This window comes from Antennarius striatus, chromosome 16, assembly GCF_040054535.1.
Source record: "Antennarius striatus isolate MH-2024 chromosome 16, ASM4005453v1, whole genome shotgun sequence".
Classification (NCBI taxonomy): domain Eukaryota; kingdom Metazoa; phylum Chordata; class Actinopteri; order Lophiiformes; family Antennariidae; genus Antennarius; species Antennarius striatus.
This window is the reverse complement of record NC_090791.1, coordinates 9,755,807-9,777,309: the sequence shown is the minus strand read 5'-3', so window position 1 is coordinate 9,777,309 and position 21,503 is coordinate 9,755,807. Positions and strand designations below refer to the sequence as shown.

General features: G+C 38.8%; 3 protein-coding genes across 5 annotated transcripts; all 3 read left to right on the top strand.

Annotated features, from left to right (window-relative positions):
* Positions 1-489: 489 nt before the first annotated feature.
* Positions 490-5,698, top strand: nudt9 (nudix (nucleoside diphosphate linked moiety X)-type motif 9). 2 transcript variants are annotated; one of them, XM_068337667.1, is made up of 8 exons: positions 490-644; positions 1,413-1,664; positions 1,849-1,938; positions 2,341-2,427; positions 3,121-3,232; positions 3,457-3,603; positions 3,689-3,773; positions 3,869-5,698. In XM_068337667.1, the coding sequence occupies exons 1-8, from the start codon at positions 547-549 to the stop codon at positions 4,012-4,014; spliced, it is 1,017 nt and encodes a 338-aa protein (XP_068193768.1). In that variant the 5' UTR covers positions 490-546; the 3' UTR covers positions 4,015-5,698. The 2 variants fall into 2 exon arrangements, with proteins under 2 accessions (XP_068193768.1, XP_068193767.1); XM_068337666.1 differs by having other exon boundaries at positions 1,377-1,664.
* Positions 5,699-5,827: 129 nt separating this feature from the next.
* On the top strand, positions 5,828-12,329 carry si:ch211-11k18.4 (uncharacterized). Of its 2 annotated transcripts, none has more exons than XM_068337664.1 (12): positions 5,828-6,078; positions 6,639-6,750; positions 7,724-7,817; positions 8,192-8,246; positions 8,658-8,798; positions 9,275-9,435; positions 9,605-9,703; positions 9,789-9,952; positions 10,046-10,217; positions 10,298-10,410; positions 10,801-10,885; positions 10,975-12,329. In XM_068337664.1, the coding sequence occupies exons 1-12, from the start codon at positions 5,961-5,963 to the stop codon at positions 11,032-11,034; spliced, it is 1,374 nt and encodes a 457-aa protein (XP_068193765.1). In that variant the 5' UTR covers positions 5,828-5,960; the 3' UTR covers positions 11,035-12,329. The 2 variants fall into 2 exon arrangements, with proteins under 2 accessions (XP_068193765.1, XP_068193766.1); XM_068337665.1 differs by having other exon boundaries at positions 5,829-6,078; positions 9,807-9,952.
* Positions 12,330-13,522: 1,193 nt separating this feature from the next.
* rabep2 (rabaptin, RAB GTPase binding effector protein 2) lies at positions 13,523-21,493 on the top strand. The gene is made up of 12 exons (XM_068336264.1): positions 13,523-13,703; positions 15,013-15,168; positions 15,979-16,061; positions 16,137-16,505; positions 17,246-17,341; positions 17,448-17,546; positions 18,598-18,711; positions 18,832-18,910; positions 19,033-19,044; positions 19,288-19,442; positions 20,146-20,262; positions 20,379-21,493. The coding sequence occupies exons 1-12, from the start codon at positions 13,649-13,651 to the stop codon at positions 20,469-20,471; spliced, it is 1,428 nt and encodes a 475-aa protein (XP_068192365.1). The 5' UTR covers positions 13,523-13,648; the 3' UTR covers positions 20,472-21,493.
* The last annotated feature ends 10 nt before the right edge of the window (positions 21,494-21,503 follow it).

Genomic DNA, 21,503 nt, shown 5'->3' with positions numbered 1-21,503 from the left:
GAAACAAGCGCAATCTGCAAAATAAACATGCAGCAGCCGCGTGTGGGCGTGCCAAAGAATGTTATATGTTACCTGTTGTGACAAGAAGACTTTATAATTCAATTGTCAATTTAGCGTGTTGTTGTGGTTATTCATCAGAGAGAGTGCTTGTCTCACATATCTATTAACTTCAGGGTCTCTAACATTGCGAAATAGTATTTTGTCCACAGATGGGGGATTTTTGTAAACATGGATTATTTGTTGCCTGGAATCGTCACATAAAGCAGCGTACAAGGCCACAAAATTGAGATTTTGAACTCGATGTGTATAAAATAAACATAGAATATTCCATTTTGAATCGACTGCTCCATAATTTTTCTCATTGCTATCATTCAGTTGTTTGCAAGCGAGACCACCGTTTTAACGTCGGGAATCGTGTCACCATAGAAACGATGCGACGATTTAACCACGCCCGTTTCTGGCGTCATCGTCATCGCGTCGGGCGATCTACTTCCTGGATACATGCTGTGTGTTTTAGTTCTATTATTGATCCATGTTTCATAAGGGATGTTTCATTCCCTTCTGCGACGGGACTGGATCGGCCGGCTTCGACTAGTGCTCACTCTTTTCAGACTACCGAACACCGTCTGCACTCTTGGAATTAGGTACCTTTTGCACAACAACACTTTAAAAATTAAACTGCACGCTAAAATTTTTCAGCGTCGGACAATTTTCGGTTGTTACCTCACACAATAATCTCAATAGAAACGTCATGTGCGGTAGTAGCTATTTGTCGAAGTCCTCAATCACTGCGGAGCCAGGCGAAGTTTGAAGTCTTCAAAGAACTGTGTTTGAAAGTGTTTAAAGAACTGTATTTATCAATGCGCAGTATATTAAAGTGGTCCAGTTGCAAATTCTAATAATATACTAATATGAGGTGTCAACCAAATTATCAGTCAGACAGTCATGTCATGAAAGTTAAACCATTATTAATTCATAGTCTTAGTCAACTTTATTGTCAGATGTTCCATATATGCACGACATACAGCTCGGATGAAATTAGTCCTCTCAGACCAACAGGCAGTAAAAAAAACACGAAAGATTTCAGTCGATTGATGTGAAATGCAGAATAACAAGAGTCTTCACCCTATTTTCAAATATTCTAGTGAGCAACCAATGTCTGTTTCTTTTCTTTCTTTTTTTTAAAACATAACTGTGGTCAGTGGGTGGGTCAGAGAAAATGTATGATGGTGTGGCTTGATGAAAGACGAGCATTTACTGAAGAGTCAGATTGTTAAGGAATTTGTGTGGGTTACAGCTGGGACTGTGCTGCTGCAGTGAGGCCAATGACAGTCGTACTTACTGGATGCTTTTGTCCCACATTTCCTCCTCTGCAGACCAGTTATCTCCTGCCCTTTGTCTCATCCTCTTAGTACGAGTCAAACAATCAGACCCTTCACTACCAGTGACTGTAACTTATACACAACCAGTGTAAAGACAATGCCATTCTCATCCAAGCCTCATATGAAGTCCAGATGCCAGCAGTATCCAGGATCTAAAGTCAAGCGCTTTCCTGTGCCCGATGACAAGGTGGACTGGAGTCAGAACTGGCCACAGTACAAACCAGTGAGCTACACTGACCCATCTGTATTGAAGACACCAGTATGGGCAGATCCTGATATTGGGTTAGCACGTCATACATAATATATAATGCATTAAATCAAATAATGTAATGCGTGTTGAATTAATTGCACATCTATCAGTTAAGTGGTCCAAAATCTTGGCAACTTTCTTGGCATCTGTGAAAATTTGTTTTAAACAGTCAGCTGGAGTTAATTCTAGTTTTCATAACTGCTTCTTGTTTCACAGCACTTTTTCTCCAAAGTTTAATGCTGTGGACGGTGCTGTTGACAGGACAAGCTTTGAAGGCATATACAAACTGGACAATGGAAAACCACTGTAAGTACATAGAAAATGAATAGAAGTAGTTCTTAACAAGTTTCCCTGACATTAAGATAACATCAGTCAGTGATGTTATTTGGGTGCCATCTGCTTAAAAGCAGGTAGTTAATGTCTGCTTTTAGTAACTGTCAAGCTTTGAAGAATAGAAAGTACTGAAGTGGACCCAGTACGGCAACAAAATTATGTATGCAATTGATCTGTTGTATTAATAACCCTTTCACATTGTAGGGAGTTATTTTCTCAAATGGCAATGTCAAAGATTTTGATTAGTGGGGCTTTAATACCAACAAATATACTGTAGTGAGTAGCCAGAGCAATGCTGTGATTATGTGTTCCCTAAAGTAAAGTATTTATACTTTTGACATATCTTCAGCAAATTTACTACATTTGTTCTTTAAGAAATCCTCGTGGACGGACAGGATTGACTGGAAGAGGTTTACTTGGAAAATGGGGTCCCAATCATGCAGCAGATCCCATTGTTACCAGGTAACTTTTTGTTTACTCTACACACTGAAACCCATATCAGTGATCCATATCATTACTCAGATGTATTACTCACCACCCTGATTTCCAAAGGTACTTGAAGATTGAGTTTGTACATTTTATGTTTCATTCTGAATATTTTGAAAAGAAACACATCCTGAGATCTATTGCCTGCAACCCAAAAAGATTTTGGACAGAGATGTATAAGTGTATTTCCAACACTTTAACATTCATGGTTTGTGACCAAAATGAGCAAACTTTTAAAGCCTTTGAATTGAGAGTATATATATCATGTGCTAAATGGTACTAGGTCGTATTTACCCCTTCAGTGGGGTAAATGTTCAACAGCCTGCCAGCAGACCAGGCTAGTAGCCAAAATCTTTTACTGAGAAGCCACAATGTTTTAAGGCAATAGAACGTGGCTTTGTCCTCTTGCTGTAATAAGCACATCAACAAGTGATGTCCCTGAAGGAAGCTTCCTCTAGCTAGTGTATATGTTGGTCCAAAACTTGTGTGTATCCTTATCACACATCCTGTGTTTTGAAGTTTGCAATCTGGATAGTGCTTTTTATTTTCACCCAGGAGGACATCCATGATTTTTTAAAATTTATTTGAAAAAAAAACTTTTTTCTTTTTGCATCGTGTCTTTCTGAGGTGAGATCAGTCCCAACAGAAAATTGTCTGTCTGTTTTCCAGGTGGAAAGTAGATGCCAAAGGACAAAAGATACAGCACTTGGTGTCCAAACATCCAATTCTACAGTTTGTGTCCATCAAGAGGAAAGACTGTGGGGAGTGGGCTATTCCTGGGGTTTGTGGCTTTTATATAATGAACATTTTGAAGCATTTAGAATGAGGTCTGTTGCTGTCTTACAATGTACATGACTGACACTTTTTCATGCCTTGCTATTCATTGTACTCACGCCTATTCAAAATTGCCAGTGGACAACAAAAATAAATTGATGTCTAGACTCTGTTTCAGCTATGTGAGGTGTTCCCGTAACTCCTTTGTGTGTTTATATGTGTGTTACGTAGGGGATGGTAGATGCAGGGGAGCAGGTCTCTCTCACACTCCAGAGGGAGTTCTCAGAAGAGGCATTGAACTCCCTGGCAGTCCCACCATCAGAAAGAGCAAAAATACATGAACGCATCACCAAACTGTTCAAATCAAAAGGCTTTCTAGTAAGTAAATGACAACCCTCTCACTTGTATGCTACTATGCTGTGGTAAACAACTGCTTCTCTGAGAAAAATGTTTTCACCCTCAGGTCTTTAAAGGCTATGTGGATGATCCTAGAAACACTGACAATGCTTGGATGGAGACGGTTGCAGTCAACTTCCATGATGAAACAGGTATCAGGACTTCAGTTGAATGTTTAAACTTGTTCCCCAGTCATAAGGACAAATTTGTTTAGCTGAATTTTGGCATGTCTTCGATTTTACTGCAGGGAACAGCGTGAGTGAGCTCCCTCTTCAAGCTGGAGATGACGCCGGACATGTTCAGTGGGTTGATGTTGACTCGTCCTTCCCACTCTACGCGAGTCATTCCCAGTTCCTGGAGCTGGTAGCCAAAGAGAGAAAAGCCCACTGGTAACCATGGATGAAGTATGAAGGACTCTATGATGATGAAGGAAACATTCACAACCAGAATGTTCTCTGTATGCTTAGCTACATACGACTAATGTCAATCTCATTAATTCTGAATTACTTAAAAAATCATAATCTTCATAATTGTGAAAGCCTATCATATATTTCCTTAATTTGAAACTTATATACATCCAATATTTGGTGTGCTGTGACCTTGCAATTCTCGCAGAAGTTGACAAATGAATGAAATGTGGCGGCTTGACAGCTTTGTTGTTGAGTGAGCTTTTGAGTCGCAGCTTGGTAGAAGCTAAACAAGAGGCTGTAAAATGCAAGATGCTTCTGTGTGACACATCACATAATTTCTGCTGGTATGGAAATTTATGCAAATTTATTCACTGATAACAATCACATCAACCCAGTGTGACCACGGAAAAGCAAAAACAATGAGCAGCAGGGAACTGGACACATACTAAATAAATTTAAGTAAGATGGGGGGGGGGGGGGCAATCAGAATGAAAAAAGTGCTTTGATTCACTTTGATCCTTACATGTAAATTGAATATGAAGAATTGCTGGACCGTCCCACACAATCTAGAGAGGTGCTGAAGCTCAGCCTAGACAGACTTGAGTTAAAGGTTGAACATGTCTTCATGTGGTAACAGACAGCGATGTGAAGGCCATTTCACACTCAACAGCCTGCATTTAAAAGACACATCAGTAGGTATCATTTCTCAGCATTTTTTGCTATAAAGTAGCATTAAATGGCCACTATCTTTTAGGATTCATCATGCAGCTACTAACGTGGACACATCTGTCTGCTACAGGTATTCGAGCGTAAGTTGGTTTTAATAATAACACAAGGCAGTATAGTTAATTTGATTTTTCGTACTCCGCAATAATTCACTGTCTTCTGAATCAATCAGAAGATGTGGCACAAGTATTCTATATGCTATACTCTTACCTCATTATAGGGGGGTTGGTACTGACAAAGCCTGTTAATTTGTATATTATATCCTTGAAGTATTCTTACCTGTACAGATAGATATTGTAGACTCCCAGTTCTCCTACACTTCTTACCAGCTCCATTGTAGCATTTAAAGTAGGACCACTTTTGATTTGTTGTTGCAGAAGGGGAAGACTGCTCCCATGCAAAACTCAACAGTCTCATTTGAATTGGCACCTTCCCACTGACAAGTTCTTCTAACTTCTTTTTCTGACGTTTTCATCTTTGGCATACAATATGTTCAGCTTTAAACAAAAATAAATAAAACAATAGAATGAAGGAGATTTATCACTTAGATGGTGCATAGATAATAATTTAAAATTATAATTTAAATAATACTAAAATTAATTTTATAATGATTTTATGTTGTTCCATTAACATGTCCAGTGTTAATTCTTGTTCATAAATCCCGTTTTTTGCCGGGATGTTCAAGAACAATTCTAGCATGTGTTCATGTGTAACAGGAGCAGGGATCAATATTTAAGGAAGTCGGCACTATGATTTTCCCACCTTGACATAGGAATGTCTGCTAATTGCTTTGTCTTTGTCTTTGCATATAATATGATGAAGTGATCGTTATACAGTGTGTGGTGCTGTGATGCTTTTTTTTCTCTGTACACATTGGTGCTTCACTTTCACCCTAATACAATATGAAGTGCTACAGTACCAATAAAAACGAAGGTATTCGATTTGTATGTTATCAATGGTGATCTGCATTGAGAAACACGGCTGTCTCACTTCGTAAATTACACGATAATCCTACATTCCCCAGAAGCCTTTGCGAGAAATGCCGCTCGACTGACGACGTGGCTGGGAGTGGACTACGTTTTAGCAGACCGGGTTGATTCAAATAAGTGAACCGGCTTTGGTCACACTCTGTTCAGGAAGTTCTAGACTTGCACAGTTATTATATAGCTCTGTCGAGAAGTCTAGTGCCATCACTGTTTAACAATGTCTGGAAAAATTAAGAACCGAAGTGCTGCAAACGCCGAATCGGTCACAGCCGGTGTATCCTGCGATGAGCGCATCTTGCGGGATTGTCATCAACTGTACGCAGATTCCGACAGTGGTGAGTTTCCTGACATGAGAATGCTAGACACAAATATCCCTAGAAATACACCAAGCCTTCCCCTTCTGCTTACAAAGTTTAGTTCCCAAGAGGTTAACGAATTTGAAGTTAGCTAGCTATCCACTAAATTAACCCATGTGACTTGAGCCCCAACCTTCGGGCTAACAGCTAGCTAACAAGAGCTGATGGGTAGAGATGTAGTCATTTACTCGATGGATGTCCGTTGTTGCTCATCCATTTATGTTAGGTCGGCGGGAGTTCAGTCGTTTTTATGGTATGGGGAGGTATTCTAGGTTTGGATATAACGGTAGTACTCATGAATTCACATCGAGTCTTGGTTCAGGTACAACGGAACATCAAAATTCTGCTGTCATGAATTAAAGCCATGATACATGAAAATAGTGATGTAACTTAGCCTGGTCTTTATTTGCCTGTCCGCAGTCCAGCAGGTGTAACCCCAACGCCATGTAAACACATACACCCATGATGTCACTAAGGCAACAATATCATTTGACAAAATTCTGGCACATTGTTAAATTTATATTCTCTGTTTTGTTCAGGATTGATAACAATTGCTGAATCTGTTGGTGTGAAGTTGTTGGCACCCAGAAAAAAGATTACTGTGATGCTAATGGGAAACCACTCTGCTGGGAAAAGCTCCTTCATCAACTGGTAATTATACTTTTGAATGTATGTCACAAGGATATTGGTAAGCATCTTGTCATTTTAAGATTAAATAACTCAATGACTGGTGAGCGAAGTGGTGTCATTTATGCTATAAACCATAAAGAAGCAAACATTCATATAAATTCTGTACCACTGAAAAAAAAAAACATTTGTATTTTAATTACCCAGTCATTTTAAGCACATTTTTCAACAAACATTAGATGAAATTTAAAAAGTAGCAATAAATACAAGTAATCTTTTTGTATTTCCATACAAATTTGCCTTTGTATCAAAAAGCAGTAGCTGCAACTAAAGCATTGTTCTTAAATGTTACTCTCTGACTTTGATCAAAATATTTTCTCTTAGATTTCTACCAGCTGTTCTGTCTCAATTGTTAGTGATTTACCATTTCCTGATGGACTGGCAGATTCAGTTGTTGCTCAAGTAGCTGATGCTAGCTGTAGCTGGAACTTTTTGCTGTTCTTAGCCAAGGGAACCCGACCAGACGAGAGCTAAACAGACTGGTTTTGTCTCCTGACACATGGAGGCTCATTCTGCCTTAACACACACTCATCCTGTCTCTTCTCACACTTCATGTCTTTCTGGTCTCTGTCTGGGCTCGTATCTTTGTCAGTCAGGCTTGGTATTTTGTTTGTGTTACTGTAATTGTGCAAACTGCCCTCTGTCATTCTCAGACTGCAATTGGTTCAGACCAAGCTGCTTTGTCACAGCGTAGCAGACCACCCCGCCCCATAAAGTCATATTATGCTACGTGTGATGTGTAGCTGCTAAGGGACACGGATCTTTAGCTGAAAAATGCGATCAATAATGCATGAGAGCAACAAAGGTTGTAGTGTGTAATCTAATCTAAAGTACATGCCAGTTTATTGATTTTATTCAATAATATAGTTTCAATTAATTTTGTCTGTAGTTCTTTGCTTCCATTTAACTATTGATATGTTTTGTGCTTTCATGTCAGGTATGTTGAAGAGCACATTCAGCGCACTGGGGTGGCCATTGAGACCCAAGGCTTCAGCTTTGTTACAAGTGGGCGCAAGAGAGAGTCTCTCACAGTGAGTTCAATAGTATGAAATCAGTAAGGTGCGATCTTGTAAGATGGCCTATATATATTTATACATATACTAGATCCAGAACAATTGGCATTCCAACTTTCCAGCTTTACTCCTCATCTTTCAAAATGAGTTTTAATTCTAAATATCAGTGTCGCTCACAGTTTCCTTTTTAAATAATTTCTCATGACAAGATAAAATATTTTAAACCTTTATTAGTCCCACTGTGGGGAAATTTGCGATGACCTGTGCTACAAAATAAATTATTATGTTATAGCCTGAGATCCCCATTACTGTGAATATCCAGACACAGTCGACAAAGTTATTTATTCTTGACTGTATGTTGTTGTTTTTTGTTTTTTTGTTTTTAATTATAGGGAAATGCAACCCTCCATCTATATCCACACTTTAAGCCTCTGCAACAGTTCAAAGGTGAGATTTCCACTTTAGTCAAAACCTGTTCATAAGAATTACCAGAGTGGCACATCTTCTCTTCACCCTTCACACTTATTCATTCCCAAATTCTTAGCATTCTGATGGAGAGATTTGGTCCTTAATTGCTAACTTGTATTCTGGATTCAAATTTCCCACCGTGCAACAACACTTTACCTTTCAAAACACTGATGCAGACTTGAGCTCCACAGTCACTTGGTAAACAAATAAGTGTTGCACCAGCTAGGATTCTTTTAACTGTGGTTCAGATTTGTTATACAGATACTTATTTGCAGCACTGCAGCCAAAAGGCTTCAGTATATTGTGTCAGTGATCAACATCAAGCACCATTAACTGAAATATCTTATCTTGCCTGTGTTATACCCTAAAGCATTTTAAATTAATTTCTAGGCGTTTCTGAGTACTTGAGCACAGAGATCTGCACGTCAAGACAGAAACGTTTCAGCCTGGTGACGTTTGTGGATTCACCAGGGTTGGTGGATGGTGACATGAAGTACCCCTTTGACGTTGATGAAGTCATCCTGTGGCTTGGTAGGTTGCCATTAACTGATTTCATCTGTCTTTGTGGGGTAATCAAACATTTTCAACATGTTTGTTTGACCTGGTGCCCTGATACTTGTTTATTTCTTGTATTTGATATGTCTCTGGGTAAGGCTGATCTAAAATTAATTTGAAATGGGTCTCTTCAAGAAAAACAGTCTTAAAGGAGATAGTTAAAAGAGAAAAATCTAAGAACTTGAAGGTAAGGCTGAATGAAAAATTAATTTAGCCATTTTTTTAAACAAAGCTTCTGAAACATTCAGCTCACTGTAAATCTTGTAATAGTTATCTAAATGTTTACTATCCCAGCACAATAAATCTGAATCTCAAATAAAAATAACTAAAAATGCAACTGACTAAGATAAACTGATACTAAGTGAGGAGCAGATAAAAACTTTATCACAAATAGAACATATAATGAAACAGACGGTATGAAAAAAAACGTTTCTTCCCTCTGTCGTTCTCAGGTGACCTCTGTGACCTCATTCTGGTGTTCTTTGACCCCATGGGTCAGGCTCTGTGCAAGCGCACCCTCAACATTGTGGAGAGCCTGAATGAGACACATGGGGATCGACTGCGTTTTTATCTGAGCAAGGCTGACGAGGCTGGGGGAGAGTCGGACAGACAGGTAAGAACAGCAGCACCTTATTTAGAAAAGGTTGTTTTTTGCAGTATGATTTGATTTGAAGAAAAATCCATTATTCTTCCACATAATTCTCAGTTAAACACAGACATTCATTTGTGTAGCAAGGTTCTATTTTTTAAACATTTTGTCTTTATGTGACTGCATGTCTCAGAGAGTTATGATGCAGATTGTCCAAGAGCTCTGCAAAAGACCAGGACTCAACAAATGTGGTTTTGACATGCCCACCATCTACATCCCTAATCCCAATAAGGTGAGGTTTCATGTTTCAGTGGTTTACTGGTGATTTTATACATTTTAGACTTCTTTCTTGGCTCCTTTAACTAACTTTTAACCAGCATGTCTGTTTTCCTCAGCCTAGCCGCTGCGTCAATCAAATTGAAGAGGTTTGTCGCACTATCGAGAAAACTATTAATCAGACAGTCCAGAATACACTCAACTCCCTGGAGAAAGACTGTGAGCTTATCAGTGAGGCCATCACTGATAGGCTCATTAATGACAGGTGACTGAAACAGTCATATAGCACACCCCTGCACAGAAATCACGTTAATAGGACACATGGCAGGGAATGTATCACCACCCTCTGCCCTTACAGGCTGACCAGTGCAGGGAACCGACGAGCACGTTGTAAGAGCTGCTTCATGACGCTACTGGGCTTCAGCATCCCGATGGCTTTGATGGCGCTGCTAGTCCTGGGTGCTCTGTCCCAGGAGATTTTGGACCTGGTCCTGGGGCGCCAGGGGACAGAGACACTGTCACTGTACCTGGTGAGGATCGAGCCATTGTTTACTGCAGTTGTTGAATCACCTTATGAAACTGTTAAATTTATTGCTCTTGTCGTCCACAGACTCCAGCAGTGAAAGTATTTGACTCCTTAACTGTGGAGCAAAAGATTTATTGCTGTGCTGGACTGGTCCTTCTTTCTTTTCTCCTGCTCATCATCGCACACTTTTCCTTCAAGTAGGAGAACAAAATGATTGCATTGCTTTTTTACTAATGATGCTGAATCTGTTGAGATTAAAAACACAAATAAAGGAATTTCTGGACTGTTCAGTCCAACTGAATATAAGCTGCACCAACATAATTTTAAAACGAAAAATGTTTTACATATATAGGCCGCACCTGTCTATAGTCCGGAAGCGTCCAGGTGTTGTAATGTGAAATATTTATAAAGATTTTTCAAATTTTTACTCACCGCTTTTTATCGAACAGTGCCTGTAACACGGTAGTAAAACAACACTGCCGTCTCTCTTGTTAAAATTTCTCCAACTTCAGTCAATTGATTCTTCATTTCAAATAAATCACGAAACATTCTTGAACTTTGCTACATTTCTCTTTTTTTCTATGTAGGACTCAACCAACTCTGTCAGGCAAACAGAAACGGCAACTGCAGGAGAAGCTGGAATATGTTCAGGAGGTGGTCAAGACCAAAAAGGTATCACATGTGTCACACATTTGACTATAAAATGGTTTGAAAAAAGGTAGGATTGGTGTGTTTTTAACCACCATATGTTTTTCTTTTAGAAAAACTTGTATGAAGATTACCTTCGCCAGAGTGTCAGTGATCAGGATATGGGCTTGTGAAAGACAGATGCACACAAACATGTGGATCTCCACACTGGACCAAAGATCATCTGAAAACAAAAGCTGGTTTTACATCCACCATGATGTCATTTTTATCCCTCAGTGCTTTATATGCAAATCTATGAGCACACAGTTTTCTGGATACTGCAGGAGCCCATTCAAGTTTTAGGTACTGTAAAATCTGTTTACCTGTTACATGATATTACCTCAGTAAAAACACGCCATGTGCATGTAAGAAGGATTCAGTCTAATGAAAAATGACCTTTTGTTACTTTTCACTGATCTCTCATATGATTGATATATACTGTGCTACTTCTCCCCTCAGAAGAATTGAGGCATATACCACTTAAATATATTTAAGAATTGTAGTCTGTGTAATACTAGAAATAAAAATTGTATTTTGCTTTAACCTGCTAAGCACTCTTTTACATGAGTCACTTTGTATGAAATTGTGTTTTTGAAAACTTTCCACCAGTGTTTTATATGGTTCTTTAATGGCTGAATATAAGTCACAGTTACATAATGAATATCTGTGTGCCAGTTAATATTTGTAATTTACCAAATCCACAACTCTTGTCATTAAACTAAGACACCTGAGGCAGCAGTTAAGAACTTCATGATTATGTTCCTCTTTATACTGTGATCCACAACAGCTGACCTAAATAAAAAGATATGTTTAATATAGAAAGTGTAGAGGATTTTTTTGAATTTAAAGTCTGACCTTCAAATTTTTATAAATAAATTTGAGCAAATCTTCACCTGTTGGATTTGATTACATCCCGCTTCAAGGCGGTGATACTGTATATTGTAATTACATCCTACTTCAAAGCGATGATGTAGTTGTCAGTGTTCGTGTGTCTGTCCGACTGTGCGTTAGTCCACCAAATATCATATTAGAATGACTGTTGTGCATCTGTGTTTTGTCTCTTGTATACTCTGCTGCTCAGTTTTGCCTTTGCCACACCCTGTTTGACTGTAAATGGATATGGCAGAGACAGCATGGATGTATTTCTAGATATCAGTTTTCTAGAGGAAAATCGAAGTCGTGCCTGTACAAGCATGAGGACAAAAAAGATGAGTCTGTGCAATTCTATGTATAGATCTGCAGCTTTTGACCATGGTGTGTACAGCAGATATAATCTATGACAAAACCTATTTGAAGTTAAAAATAAAGAAAGCACTATTTCAAGTAAATTCCATTTTGGTAAAGAATCAGTCATCTGTGTAGTTATTTTTATTGACGCCAAACAGGAAACTATGTAGGGTCATGCCTTTTGTCAAACAGGAAGCAGGTGCAAAAACACTGATGTGAAGCTCTTTCCAATAAAATAGCTTCCTATTTTCAGCTTGGTCAAATTCTTTTACTTGACATTGTCAGATAATATTTCCTAATAAATAGAGATAAAGAGTTTCATTTTAGTTGTCATTTTTCAGTGCAGTTATATTAACGGTTTGGCAAAATTCTCTCTGTGAAGGACAGCAGAGGATCACATCTTGCCAGACTGCAGTATGTAAAGTGATCTGCTTCCCCCAGAGTGAATATTATACTGCAGAATATCAGGGCCAGTACCTCAACAGAGTGTCTCAGTCTGTTTCCTTTTTTAAAATTCTTTTAACTCACAACCAAGGTACAATATGCTGGGACCAAATTTGCTTCGAGTTTAAATAAGGACAAAAGGCTGCAGATGACGCATCTAAAATGAGACCAAACTCTTCACTTAGTCTTATATTTTCTGAGTTACATTCACATCACATGTGAAATCTTAATCTATGGGATGTTGAAGTTATGTTTTACAGATCCTTTGAATAAGGCTAAATCCTCTTGCCATGTTCACATGATGGGACCTTATCCACAGTCCTGAAGCCTAATTAGGACATTTTTCACATTGTGACCAGCACAGAAAATTGGTTTGTATTGCATATGAACATTTTCAACATGTTCGGAATTTAGGCCCAAAGAGCCTACCACTAACGTAAAAAGGAACTACAACCAAGGCAGTCACAGACTGCAACATCCCATGACACCCAGGAATTTAAAATTTTGCCCTGACCTACTTGCATAGTTCAAAGATCAAAGCTAGTGCTCTGACCTACTTTCATAGATCAAATCACCAGCTTTGATCGATGGTCTTGCTCACACTGGCCCTCTCCCTCGTCTTTCTATCTTATCAGGTCCTTTCTATCTTATTCTTAATTAGGTCTGTTGATTGCTCTGTTTCTCATGATTGAAAGAAACAAAAAACACCCCCACTATATATTTTTTTTGACAAATCGCACCGTGCTTACAACCATTCCAATAACAAAACACCTTCCTGATGAAAGAGGATTTTGTTTTTTGTTTCCAGAGGATAGACAAACAAACGTGTGGTTCACATACATGGCTACATACATGCATGGCTATTAATAATGAGGAAAACTTGTGACCGAACTCAAAGGGAGGGGCACTCACGAACAGGAAGCGGTCTGACGTCATTTCCGTAGGCTCAGACCGGGGAAAGTTGTTTCCTGAAGTTGTGAGTTCGCTGGCAATTTCAACACCAAACCTGGCAATTCTAGCCAAAATGACGACTCGGACAGAATTTGTTGACTTTTTATAGACGTTCCGTCTCGCCAAATGGCCCAACCAGTGAATACTGACAAGAAGATGAACTCAGAGAGTGAAGACACGGGTAACAAAGATATTAACACTACGTTTTTATCCGCTTGACATGGTCGGGACCGGTTCTTTTGGTACAATAGCTGCTCTATATCCGAGTTTTTACTAAACAAAAACGTTAACTTGTTTTCAATGTGAAACCTGTTGATGTTGAAGCAGCTTTTGAACTGCTTGTAAGAATCGTTTCTCTTAAAGGTAATGGGCGTTGCTAGCTGCTACTTCATACTTTTCACTCCAAATAGAGTCGTTTATCGCCTGCTAAATAACCAGAGCACTGATATGTTAGACAGCTGTAACAACTATGTAAGAACTTGTACTACAGCTTAACCTTAATGTTAAACCTCATGAGACCAGGTACCATACTGTTGCATACGTAACAGCGCTGCAACATAAATTGAGTGCCATTAAAATTTGAATTTTCAAAACAATGTAAGTTGCTCATCATAAGAAGACAGACAGACCACTACAATGTGGCAGTCAGTGAAACGTTTACCATCCTTCCGTATAACTCAATTGAGCCCTGTCCAAAAATCAAGCTCATAGCTTAGTAACTATAATTTCTGGTTTCCAGATTAGCAGCAGCCAACCATTTAAGTTTAGTGAATCTTCTTCGAACTGCCCACACTTGTAGATACTCACCCTCTCAGTATTCATCTTATGTACTGTCACTTTTCCACTTTGTCGGCTATGGGTGTTGTTGGAGCCTTTTCCAGCTAACTATAGGCAATAGGCAAACATTGCAATTGTAAAAAAGTTGCTTGTTGATTTGTATTGCTAAAATATTGATGAGATTCACTAATCAGTGAAATAATTGTCCTAAAGTTTTTCAGTTATTGTTTAATAAAGTAGACCTGGTGCAGATAGTTGGTGAAATTCCAACTATCTGCACATTCATTCATTCAACGTCAAATACCCGCTTCATCCGCTGTCGTGGGTTGCGGGGTACTGGAGCCTATTCCAGCTGACTGGGGTCACGAGGCAGGATATACTCCTGGCGTGACGCCAGTCCATTCCGGAGCCACATGTAAACAGAAAAAAACCACACAGGCACACAATCACACCTACAGGCAATTTTGGATCATCAATTCACTCAAGCTGCATGTTTTTGGAGGCGGGAGGAAGCCAGACAGCCTGGAGAGAACTGACGTAGACATAGGGAAACAGTGCAAACTTCGCACAGTTATGCATGTATTTAGTGAACGTGCCCATATTTTTCTTACCTAATGTATGATAAACATTTCAGTATTTTAAATCCAGACTGATGTAAATATCCTCTACACAACATATTAAAGGCATTAAAAAAACGTTATCATCACTTTTAGAGATGAGCCTGCAGGCCCAGCTAGCCGAGTGCCGAGCTCAGGTCGAACACTGGCAGGGTGTGGCAACAATCTGTGAGCTGAGCAAACAGGAGGAACTGGCAGAGCTGCAGAAACAATGTGATCAAGAGATTCAGTCTCTGCAAGAGGCTGTCAGAGGTCAGTGTGTGTTTATGTATGTGTATACATGCATGTGTGTGTTTGATCAGAGCCCAATAATCAGACTTGCACAATAGATTCCAGCACTCTTGTCTTGAGTAAATGTCACAAAGGAAATATAAATGACTTTAAGTAAGACTCAGAGATTAAAATCACCATAATGGATAAACACAAGATAAGCTCCATGTGCTGAAAATAATTGCACTAGCCGTGTACCACAGAGATAAAATAACAGATATTAGAAAACTGAACTTGCTAGAACATACTCGATTCAACAGCATTTCATTTTATTTTTGAGCATATTAAGTGTAAAAAAAGACATTCAAGTACTGTGAGTTAGCTTGTGAAAGTACGGTAATATTGAACAGTGAAGGGGAACCTCTGCAATGAAGGAATTTTAAATAAGTGGTTATATTTCAATTTTCAAAGCAACAATACAGTTCTATAGTATTAAATTTCAATATTTATCTTCTGGGTTTTTTTAGTTTCTTATTGATGCTAAATGTCTAAAACAATACTGATCACCCTTCTGACCCTCAATCAGTAACATAAAATTCAAATGTTGATATTAAAATGTTGGTATCCCATAAGATTCAAAAGAGCTTATATATAGGGTAAGTTGTGCTCCTAATTACAGCAGTGGATTTCATTAGAATTACTGGAGTTTTTAAGTCTTGCTGACACATCAAAATACATAGAACATAACTTTGCATTACATTTGGTAATCTCAACTAATCAGGCCCATCATACAATGTGATGAGTGGATTCAAAAGCTTTAATAAAATTTCAGTACTTTCTTGTGGTTAACAGAGACAGCAGCGCAGTACGAGGCCAGGATATCTCTTCTCCAGTCCCAGCCTTTGGAGTGGAGACGATCCAGTGGACAAAACATGGTCAGTGTCTAACTTAATGCCTTTCTAAAGTGATCTGGACGTAATCGGACTGTTAGATTTTCTCTCTTTTTTCAGACCACTGGACGGAAAGCAAAGACAAACACCAGTAATGAATCTCTTACACCATTCACCAACAACCAGTCTGAGTTGGAGAACATGGGGCTAGTAGATGGAATTCAAAACCTGCCATTGGAGCCCGAAGTGGCGGTGGAGGGAGAAGGAGTGCCACTGACAGCAGAAGGGTGTTTTTCACTGCGACACTGCGACTCGGCTTCACTGTCCTCCTTCTCCTTAGACACACCCTCTCTGCCCAGAAAACTCAAAGCTCAGGAGGACACCGAATCTCTATTGTCCACCGGTACTCTGGTGCCTGAAGCTATCTACCTACCACCAGCTGGACACAGACTGGTTACACACAGCGACTGGGATGCCCTCAATGCTCAGGTATCAATTTAAAACAGATAGCTGTTTTGCATTATAATATTATTGACTGTATCTCTGTACGTTGATACACAAAATACTGCTTTGAAATGAAGTTTTAACCAGTGTTATATTTAAGAAATGTTTGTGAAGCATTCATGCACAAAGTTAGATAACAGGAAAAGAGCTCATTTTTATTACATCCTGCTTCAAAGCAGTGATGTATTGCGATTGTCAGTGTACGTGTGTTTGTCCGTTCGTCCATTTGTTTTTCTGTTCTTTTGTTCGTCCATTCGTTCCTTAGTCCACCAAATATCTTCGCAACCCTTGCAGATAGAAAGATGAAACACAAAACACATTACTCGGGCGGCAAAGGGGATGAAAATGAGATGATGACCTTGACATTGAGAAAACTAGGTCATGGTCGATTTAACTTTTGTACACTCAGGAAATGGATAAGATAGAAAGACGAGGGAGAAGGCCAGTGTAAGACCATAGATCGAAGCTAGTGCTTTGATCTATCTATGCACTAGCTTTGATCTGTGGTCAAACCTAGTGCATAGCTTTGACCTACCCTGAAAGGTCAAAGCTATGTATTTGTCTGGTACTACTTTCAGGGTACCCTGACCTACCATTTGCAGGATGTTGCAGTCTCTGACTGCCTTGGTTCTTGTTAATTCTTTTTTTAACTTTGAGTTCGACCAAAAGCTGCACCTTCGACACATTACTTTTATAAAATAACAAGGATGTGATGTGTTGGACAGCTGTCAGAGCTGAAAGAAGAGGTGAGTCGACTGCAGGCTGAGAAGGAAGAGCTGGAAAAGGAACTGGACACACAGACCAACCACACACACAAACAGGTGAGCATTGCTGTTTTGAGTGTCATTGTGTCTCACACACATATATGGAGTGTATACGAAATTTGTAGAACTATCCACATGTTAATTTGTCTGTGTGTGCCGTCAGGTATCACTGCTCCAGTCTCAGGTTCATACATCAGAGTCCCTCCTCCAGGACTTACAGAAATCTTTCAGTCAATCACAAAATGCAGTCCAGAGTCGACTGGTGAGTGATAGAATTTGGATCCAATGCGAACATGGTCGTGTTAAGAATGGTAACTACAGATACAATTATCTCTATTTGTAGTTACAGAAAAATCTTTCTTAAAATTCACTAATTGACTTCAGTAGTACCTTGAGATATGAATGACTCGACATAAGAGTTTTTTTGAGATACAAGACGTCGCTCTGTCTATATTTTTGTCCGAGACATGGGTGGAAATCTGAGTTACAAGTTGTTTTTCGTGGCACCACTGGTAGTTTGAGGATGGATACCACATCAGCTGAGACCACATCTCGTTCTTTTCCACATGTTGTCCATGGAGTAAAGACATAGTTTTTGTGTGCTTGTGACTTTATAATCCATCCAACCATATATTTAAAATTATTATTACAATTATTACAAGTTTGATATACAAGGAAATTGACTTACGAACTCAGTCATGGAACAAATTAAACATATCTCAAGGTAATAATGTAGTTGTAATATTAAATTTTTTTGCTTTAATCAGTAGAAAATATTTTTTTTCCTCATCAACAGCACTTTCTAGGCAACTACTCAAGAGTGGTGGAAACCTCAGTGCCTTCAAGCGTGGTTTAGTGTCTACAGCTTGTATTTACTTTTTATTATGCTCATCCAACCTGCTGCTGGCTCCAGCTACTTATTTTGCTCTAAAAACATCAGCTGTAATTGTCATCAAACTTGGCAAAAAAATAGTGTATTTCCCAAAATGTTGATATACATTTTTTTCTTTTAGTATTTTTCCAAACATTTGATTCAGAGACTTCTGAATGCAACAGAATTAGCTGTTTGAAATCTGCATGTGTGATGCTTGACAATTCACTGATTCACCAGCAACAGTCACTTGACTTCTAGAGCATGTTGTTATAGTTACATGTGAGGTATTTATGTGCCTTTACAGCATTCATTCATTCATTCATTGTCTACTGCTTCATCTGCACCTTTACAGTATTTTACATGATTTTTTTTTTAAAATTCATTCATATATACATATTTTATTTAGTCAACATGTTCACATTACCATTTGTGTGTCCAGGCAGAGTTGTCCTTCTCCCAGAGGAAGATGTGCACTGAGCTGTCCAGGCTGAAAGGAGAGGACGTTGTGGATGAAGGCCCGGAGCCCAGCTCATTATGCCCAGCGATGCTGCAGGTACAATTTATTTCCATGGTTTTTAATCAAAGTTACAGGATATCTACTCAACCTTGTTACTGTATGTGTTCCTCTGCTTGGTATACCAGTGTGTATGCTGATTGTTGTTCTGACCTGCAGGGAGCGCACTGTGAGGAGCGTCTGCGCATTGAGATTGTCAATCTGAGAGAGCAGCTGAACAGCCAGACAGAGGAGACTGGTTAGTGACTTGTGTGATTGTTTGGAGAACTGTCTCAACATCTACCATTGTGACTCTTAAGCATGTTTTATTCTCCATTTCTCTCCTCTTGCCTGCTCCCTGCTTGCAAATGCTGTCATCAGAAATTTTAGAAGGTGAGTAAAAGACTTTTTTGTTTGCTTGTTTGTTTTGACAATTGAAGGTCTTGTGATAGATGATGGGTAATACTTCATGAAGAGTAATTTCTCCTTTAATATCCTTTGGTGATCACATCATTATCAGACGAACCAGAACTGATGAGTTGAAACAAAGCTTTTCTTTAAACAATCCCACCTTTTTACTGTTGATGCAGTGATTGACCTCCTAATGTAGACTTGTTTGTGGTTGTGTGTGTGCAGTGCAGCTGTCCAGTCTGAAGATGGAGATGGAGAGGATCCAAGCGAAGAAGGACCAGACACAGGATGAGCTGCTGGCCTGCCACACTGAGCTGGACGCCCTGCGGTTGGCGCTCTCTCACATTCAAAACACCAACAAGAGTCTCAGCAATGATAAAGTAAATTCAACCTGATATATATATTTTTTGCACTAATCTTATGGTTGTTACAGGTAATTGTGATTTAATCATAAATATTCTGAGAACACTACAAACTGTATAACTTGTTCAAGGAGATTAAATGCTGCCATTAATTATTATGGTTAAAATCATCATTCTTATCTACACAACCAGAGGGAATGATGTTTGTCTACTGTGTTGTGTTCTCTCCCACCTGCCTTGCCTGAATAGCAGAGTCAAAATGCTAATATCAAATAGATAATTTGCATTTTATACAGTATAGTAAACGAGCAACAAGTAAATAAAACAACTACCGTATTCTTAGTAGAAGTTAACTTTACTGATTGGGCCTGTTGATTTCACTTTCCAATGTACACTCACTGTCACCAATGTTTTATTTTCTTTTATTGTTAGTATTACAAAGAATTTCACCTACCAAACAACAAAGACAATATTTCCTTACCAGGAGTTGCTCTGAGAGATTTACTGTATCAACCTTCCAGTAGGTCTCCTTGCTAAACACATTAAAACATTTTATGTCATTCTCAGAATGTTCGTGATCACGACCAAGAATACATTCTGAATGTTATCAATACTGATAGGCTTTGTTGTTTGTCTTTTGTTAATTGCACCACTAGGAATCTCCAGAATGACACATTTCCAAATGTAACTTTGGCTTGACTGTTTTCTCTGTGGCTGCCAGGCAGTCCTGCATCAACAGTGTCTGGAGCTGCGAAGTCAGGTGATCAGTCTGCGCTCCCAGTTTGACACCAGTCAGACTGTCCAGAGGGACTTTGTCCAGCTCTCCCAGTCCCTGCAGGTAAGAGGGAGCAAGTAGCTGTGAAAGATGGCTTAATTAGAGGAGTGATGGTTAAATATTCTGAATGAATAAACATTATTAATACTTGAAAATGTTTTACTGGCCTTCCCTTTCAGGTGAAGCTGGAATTGATTCGGCAGGCTGACAGTCTTGAAAAAGTAAGGGACATTCTGGAAGATGGAGTCGGTGAAGCTTCAGACGACTCCTGAGTCTGACTGGACTTAAAGACTAAACCTGACAGGAGAAAACCTCCAGTGGGGCATTAATAAGGGCTGACCTACCATCACTACAAGAAATCCTGAGAATCACAGGAAAAGTGCTGCTAGCACTTCTGACATAGGATTTATTCTCATCTATGAGTTCTGTTGACGTTTCAGGGATGATAATGCAGTACAGTCGTGCTTGAGCATTAAAACTGTGGCTGAGTGACCAAAGTAATTTTTAATGAACCATAAATGCTTGGAAAAACTTTATTTCAATACTAATACTTAGTAAATACAGTATATTTTAGATAAAACTTGACACTGGTCCAGAGAAACACTCCAGTTAACTTGTTACAGTACATGTATAAACCACACTATCCTTCTATTCTCTTGTTTTTTGTGAAGGTCCTGTAAAAACACTGAATCCCTGCGCAGTAATGAAGTTGGAAGTCTCCAAAATGAACTGTTTTTCAGATGTAATATATTATTTTATGCATGTTTCAATTGTTTTTATTTTAATTTGTCTCGTTGTTGGTAACTCCGTTCCTACTACAGCCATACCAGCTTTAGACTTTAAACAACTCGACGACTGTGAGAAAAGAAGTTAAGTCAAAATAAATGAAGGAATGTGAATGTAAGTTTTTGTGAGCTTACTTTGTGTTGATGTGTGTTGTACATTCTTTTTCCCTCTATCAGTTTACAGTACGGCCAAAACTGAATTATGAGGTGTTTCATACCCAAAGATAATACTGTACTGATATGCATAACAGGGAACAGTTTCACTGCACAACTTGATGTAATTGATACTTGATCAATTGATAACTCAATTCCATGTTGAAAAACATTCCTCAATCTTCTAAAATAGACTTGTACACCATAAAAGTGTCATGAAAGTCAGTAATATAAATATCATAATTGAAATTATGAGCCTTCATCTCATTTGTGCAAATACTGTCTGAAACCAAGTTACTCAAGCAAATTTTTCACTGATTACAAATCGTTTATACAAGTGGACTAGAAACCTCTTTATCAGGCCAA

Bases quoted from the DNA above. Each gene is read 5' to 3' on its own strand.
- nudt9 (XM_068337666.1), top strand. From the start codon at position 547: ATGTTTCATTCCCTTCTGCGACGGGACTGGATCGGCCGGCTTCGACTA. The intron at 645-1,376 runs GTACCTTTTGCA...CCTCCTCTGCAG, and splicing joins GTCTGCACTCTTGGAATTAG to ACCAGTTATCTCCTGCCCTT. The intron at 1,665-1,848 runs GTTAGCACGTCA...CTTGTTTCACAG, and splicing joins TGGGCAGATCCTGATATTGG to CACTTTTTCTCCAAAGTTTA.
- si:ch211-11k18.4 (XM_068337664.1), top strand. From the start codon at position 5,961: ATGTCTGGAAAAATTAAGAACCGAAGTGCTGCAAACGCCGAATCGGTC. The intron at 8,247-8,657 runs GTGAGATTTCCA...ATTAATTTCTAG, and splicing joins GCCTCTGCAACAGTTCAAAG to GCGTTTCTGAGTACTTGAGC. The intron at 9,953-10,045 runs GTGACTGAAACA...CTGCCCTTACAG, and splicing joins GATAGGCTCATTAATGACAG to GCTGACCAGTGCAGGGAACC.
- rabep2 (XM_068336264.1), top strand. From the start codon at position 13,649: ATGGCCCAACCAGTGAATACTGACAAGAAGATGAACTCAGAGAGTGAA. The intron at 16,506-17,245 runs GTATCAATTTAA...TGTGTTGGACAG, and splicing joins GGGATGCCCTCAATGCTCAG to CTGTCAGAGCTGAAAGAAGA. The intron at 19,443-20,145 runs GTAAATTCAACC...TGTGGCTGCCAG, and splicing joins AGAGTCTCAGCAATGATAAA to GCAGTCCTGCATCAACAGTG.